This window comes from Coregonus clupeaformis, chromosome 13 (assembly GCF_020615455.1).
Source record: "Coregonus clupeaformis isolate EN_2021a chromosome 13, ASM2061545v1, whole genome shotgun sequence".
Lineage (NCBI taxonomy): Eukaryota > Metazoa > Chordata > Actinopteri > Salmoniformes > Salmonidae > Coregonus > Coregonus clupeaformis.
In genome coordinates this window covers 57795736-57801533 of record NC_059204.1, presented here as the reverse complement: position 1 = coordinate 57801533, position 5798 = coordinate 57795736, and the positions used below count along the sequence as shown (strand labels likewise).

The window sequence follows — 5798 nt, the reverse complement described above, 5'->3', positions numbered from 1 at the left end:
ATTTAAAAATCATTAAACGACATAATGACGATTTCTATCATTCTAATCGAGGTGTAGATTACATCTCACATGCCATGTTTCCGAACTTGTACAAGGCTGCATGGGATTTCTCTTATTGCGACTCATGGCAATGTCTGTTTTAGGTACAATGCCAGGAGCTGCTTGTGGACTCGATTCCTATTCCTTTTGTGGATTCGTCCTAATCTTGAATTTGTTGAAAATGCTGAGGCACAAAGACTCTTGAGTACAAAAAGCTGTGAGGCAAATTCTTCCTGTCCCTGTTTTCTAAAGTGTTCTCTATAAAAGGCAGGTTCATGTGCAACAAAGTTCACAATCACTCACTAATCTATCAGCTGTTCCTAGGATAGGACATCTGGTATCACAGATCCTGTGTTTTTTTTATTTATTTTATTTTATATTTATTTAACTAGGCAAGTCAGTTAAGAACAAATTCTTATTTACAATGACGGCCTACACCAGCCAAACCCGGACGACCCTGGGCCAATTGTGCGCTGCCCTATGGGACTCCCAATCAGGCCATGAGTGATCTTGTGTGTAAATGTGAAACACATTTGTATAAACCTATCCCCAGAAATACTGACAGACACAAAGACACAGAGTTTCAGAGAGAGAGATTGAGTTATTGAATGTGCTTGCTGAAGGCAATTCTTACATACTCTTATTATTATTCCGCCCACTCTAGTACAAACGATTTAAACTGTAAACACGAAACCAACTTTCAAATGTGCAGACAGCCCCCACTTAGACTGCTTGAGAAAATATTTTTGATAGCGTTTATACTTTTTGTACTACAACAATATTTAAATGAGCTCCCAATGCATTTCAATTGCAATAAAAGTGCCATAGACCTCCCTGAGGAAACATTGGGCACGCAACTCCTCTTACACCGTTTAAGCTATCAACACCAAACCAATATTGACATGTTCAGACTGACCCAACTTATATTGTTTGTCAAAGGCATTTTGATACTATTTATACTTTTTGAACTATAACCATTTAAAATTGTCATGAAAGCTCTATTGGCTAGAATAGTACATTTTAGATTTACCACTGCTCTTCAACCGTTTAAGCTATAAACACCAAACCTACATACAGACTGACAACTTAGATTGCTTGCCAAACGATTTTTGATACTATTCATACTTTTTAAACTATAAGCATTTAACATTTGCATAAATTAACATGGGTTTGAATGAGAACCATAGGAATACAGCGGTAGCTATAGAAAATGGTCCGGCTCCTTGGCCATTTAAGCTGCAAACTTTTGAAACGTTCAAACAGTCCTCACTTAAAATTCTCTCAAACCTTAATAAACTATCAAGCACACACATTTTCTTGAGGAAATGGCCTTATCTAGTCTTATGTGTGTTTGAGGAGGACTTTGAGGAAGACTTGGGTAATAAAATAAATACATTTGGAGACTCGAAAAGATGTTGAGTTTTTATTATCTAATTTGCCTATGCAGACCTCCTACGCATTAGCAACTTTAAGTGACAGATTAATAGTGTAAATTACAAACGTTATATCCCCTTATATCCTCTTCAAACATAGAGATTACATTAACATGACAACTTGACATTAACTTTCCTTTTTTCATCTGATTAATCTTTATGCAATGTCTTCAACGAGGAATCAACAAAGAAAGTATATTATGATATATATCTTGTCTAACAGAAGAGAAGAGATTGCAATGAAACACTCAAATGTAGTCATGAGAGGGAGAGAAACATCTAGGTGGATTAGCTGGCCACACTCTTGGTTGGTTGGGGCTGGAGGTCCTGGTGCCACTGTCTTAGACACTGTTGAACAGACTAAAGAAGTCATTCTTCTGGCCCTCAGGAGCCTCCTCCAGCTCCACACCCTCACAGAAAGATGGCAGATTGAGCACTTCAGGGTCTTTCACCTCAGTGACCACTTCGGAATTGCTGTGAGAAGAAGAGAGAAATAACATGCAAGTGTAGCGGACATGAGTCGGGCTCATTGTCTCGTGATATAGTAGCCCTGCCTGCAACTTCAAAATCAGTGTCATCTTCGGCCCAATTGGACATTTCCTCTAGGTCTAACAGTCAAGACATTGGTTTATCCTGTGGGAGACCAAGGTTCAGATCCTGCTCGTGACACACGAACATACGTATACTGTAAGCACAATCAGAGTCTGATATACAGAACAAAATCTCCATAATTCCTCAAGTACTAATCTAGTACTATGATATAGCAAAATATAGGCAGATGGTAGCAGCTATTATTCATTGCACAAGAAGGTTTCAGTGACCCTACAGCTGCATTAAACAAATTAAAAGTATGTCACTCACCTGAAGAGGAGCGTCATGGAGTCAGTTGAGTAGAAAGTGCTGAGTGGTAGACATTCTCCCACAGTAGTAGACAAAAAATACTGGCCTGGAGATGAGACAGACAGACAGATGCTTTGATTTGATACATTCTAATAGCTTCACTATATAAACCAATGTATACACCATTATACTTCATTAATAAAAATCACATTGACAGGTTGATTCCTAATGCGTATCATACTCACCCTTAGTCTCTGGCACGGATCCCATCCATATGTTCACTTTGATGTTCTCCTCCTGAACAGTGTCACTCCCCAAAAACAGCTCAACCCGATGGGCTGCACCAGTGGGGAGTTCAAGAGCGTGAGCATGAGAGTGCAGAGGCATCTTCTTACAGGACTGGTTCTTCATGTCAATGTCATAGAAGACCCCCTGAGAGAGACGGTAGAGAAGGAGGAATCCTCGGTTATGATGATGCTGTGTCATAACCACAGTAACAAGTGGGTTATGCAACTGTTATGTAGGACATGTGATGTTATAAAGCAGCTATTCTGAATTACAATTGGGTTGGACTCAACTGAAATCTTGCCTTGTATGTTTCTGTCAGTTGTCAGTGTTACCTCTTCAAACAGCATCAGGTAGTCCTCCAGATGCTCAGTCTTGTTGAGGTGCATCTCACTTTCAGTGAAACGTATCTTCTTGTCCGTAGAGTCGTAGCTGTAATGTCCAGTTGCCTTGATTTCACCTCCTGTAAGGGCCATCTGTTTTATCAAGAGAGAAAATAGATAGAGAGAGAGATGAAGATATATAGAAAGACTAATATGACCCAATTCTATACCTGCAAAATCTAAGCCAACTGCCAATTGGGTTGTGTTTAGGAGAAAACATTCAGGGTTGCATTCAGGGAAAACATTCAGGGTTGCCTGAACTGAGAATCTGGTTTGGTATAGAAATAATGCAATATGGCCACACAGTGTTCTTACATGACACTGGATATTGATAAGGTTGAATGGACAAGAGGGCTACTCACCACAGTCAGGACCCCAGTCATATTAGGTGATGCTAAAAGACAAAGACGGCAGTTAGACAGATTTTCAAATATATAGGTATAATTTAATTTAGAAGAGACTGTTGGTTTATCCTTGACAATATTACCAAAATAGTCATACAAGTCACAGCAGTTTTCCACATAGTGCACAGCAAACATTAACTTCTACAAGTAGATATAAAGCAGATAATCCTTACTGCAGTGTTGTGGGCCGTGGGACTCTGCCAGGGTGGTGGCACCCAGACACAGCCAGATGGAGAGGGCAGCGACGGCAAAGGCCTGCATCTTCTCGTGGAGGGAGACTGAGGTTAACACTCAAACTGCACAACTCAGAGAGGATGATCACGATTCCAAGTGGTAAAAGGTACTGTGACAGGATGGATGGACACACTGGTCCTTTTTATCAGGTCTAACCACAGGACTAAACAGAACACCTCCATGGGTCCAACCCCCACAGTGTCTGTCTCAATGGAAGGATGTTGTGGAAAGTGACAGGAGTGGTTTAAACTGGCTGACCCTTCCACCTGGACCCTGACAAACAACATCTGCATAAACAAGGACTTAAGGACAAGCCACATGGAGTCACTGTGGAGCAATGGTCTGCCTTTTCATTGTATCCCCTGTCCTGTCAGCATCTTGTGCTATAGAACCTATGCTATGATTCCTTGGGTACAGTCAACCCAATTAGTTTGTAAGCCATGAGCCAATATTCAGCTCATAATGAAAGCCATGTTCAACAGAGACCAATTTATAAGAATACTTATTGCTTGCTCTTAAATGTATTTTGATGGCCTTTCAACAATAAATTGTGTGGTATCGTAGAATATGGTGCACTTTTCAAACTAGAATATCTACTGTGTAAAATACATACCCTTTGTTCTTCTAAAACCTTACCAATGTGATGTTTATTGATAACAACCTTTCATGCCCTTATATTAATAGTGCTTACTGTGCAGTTTCTGTCTCTATGGCTGTGAAAGATCCAGCCGCCCTCTGAAGAACTTAGGGGGGCGTCCAATCCAAACACTAAAGGCCCTGTTCAAATGAGTTCGGCCCTCTGTCGTCCTGCTGTCTGTCCTCTGTTTCCCTACACCAAACAATATTAAACAATATAAGACAAGAGATTTGTTTTTCCTTTGAGAGGATGATTATGGTCACATCGCTAAAGAGGTCACGTTCGACTAAATCTTCAACTTAAAATGATTTGTTGAAAAAGTGAATAAAATGGTAAGATTTCATTTTTACATACAGCACATTTCACTGCTCCACAGCTCAGGTAACACAGCATGTTGACTGGCCTATAATCAGTGATCTGACATTCCTCTGGATTCAAATCTGGATACACTGTAATGGACAGAATCCAAATACTGTCATAATTAGTAGTATGTGTACATGTACAACATTTATACAGGATAAATATCAGACAATACTGCCAATCAAAAATTCAGTCGACCCTGGCATATAGAGAGAACGGATCACGTCCAAATAATAAGTTCTCTCGGACAAGAAGAGTTTATCTTAGTGCATCTAGGCTCGGGTATGCAATCAAACTGAAATGGTTCCAGCACTCCCCCCAATGGATTTAGACATACACTGAACTGTTCTTCAGCATTTGGACCGTCAACTGAAAGAACAACTAACAGAAACTCCAGTTATCAGTCCACAATGATTTGTACCAAACTTTTTCCAAATACATTTCTCACTGTTACAAAACCCCCGGAGAGGGATCAAAATTAGTATCCAAATTAATGTTGACAGTTCTTACGGTCTTTAGGGCTTCTCTATTCCAAATAATATGGCAGAGTACCAATGTAGAGTGGGAGATAGAGATTGTAGAAAACCCTTACAATTGGCCATGTGTGCTTCTCAGAACCCTCTCTCAAACTCTATCTCTGGGCTTTAGAGATTAACTTTGGGACTTCTTATAGATGAGGTAGGCTTCCAACCCCTGACCTCCATCTAAAGTTCAATTGTCATCGCTAGCTAGAGTAAAAATATCTGGCATATATCTGTACCTGGGGCAAAGACTGTGTTTTCCTGGGGCAAAAGTTCAGGATATCACCAGGTTGCTTCCCGAGGCTGTGAGTCAGTGATACTGATACTGTCATGGTTCATGTGGGGTCAAATTACATTACGAAGGGTAGCTAGGAACAGCTGAAGATGGATTTTAAAGAACTGATTGGGTCTCTACTTGACACCAACAAACACCCCATAATATCTGGCCCTCTGCCCTCCCTAAAGCGTGGCATTGAACGGTTCAGCAGACTTTTAGCTTTCCATAACTGGCTACGAGACTATTGCAGCTCTGTGGGTGTAACATTTATTGAGAATTTTGATACCTTCTGGAAACAAAGCTTGTATTATAAGGAGGATGGGATCCACCCAAATCATTTGGGTTCCTGGATCCTTTCACAGCATTATAAGGCAGTATTGAGACA

At 40.3% G+C, this 5798-nt stretch overlaps 1 protein-coding gene across 2 annotated transcripts; it reads right to left on the bottom strand.

The window, feature by feature from the left end:
* Positions 1 to 1447: 1447 nt before the first annotated feature.
* LOC121579985 (ependymin-1) lies at positions 1448 to 3736 on the bottom strand. Of its 2 annotated transcripts, none has more exons than XM_041895031.1 (6): positions 3558 to 3736; positions 3343 to 3374; positions 2891 to 3073; positions 2558 to 2744; positions 2334 to 2418; positions 1448 to 1946 (listed from the first exon to the last, which is right to left on the bottom strand). In XM_041895031.1, the coding sequence occupies exons 1-6, from the start codon at positions 3643 to 3645 to the stop codon at positions 1814 to 1816; spliced, it is 708 nt and encodes a 235-aa protein (XP_041750965.1). In that variant the 5' UTR covers positions 3646 to 3736; the 3' UTR covers positions 1448 to 1813. The 2 variants fall into 2 exon arrangements, with proteins under 2 accessions (XP_041750965.1, XP_041750966.1); XM_041895032.1 differs by having other exon boundaries at positions 2933 to 3073; positions 3558 to 3735.
* Between the last annotated feature and the right edge of the window lie 2062 nt (positions 3737 to 5798).

Bases quoted from the DNA above. Each gene is read 5' to 3' on its own strand.
- LOC121579985 (XM_041895031.1), bottom strand. From the start codon at position 3,645: ATGCAGGCCTTTGCCGTCGCTGCCCTCTCCATCTGGCTGTGTCTGGGT. The intron at 2,745-2,890 runs GTTGAGTCCAAC...CGTCTCTCTCAG, and splicing joins ACATACAAGGCAAGATTTCA to GGGGTCTTCTATGACATTGA. The intron at 2,419-2,557 runs GTGAGTATGATA...TCTCATCTCCAG, and splicing joins ATCCGTGCCAGAGACTAAGG to GCCAGTATTTTTTGTCTACT.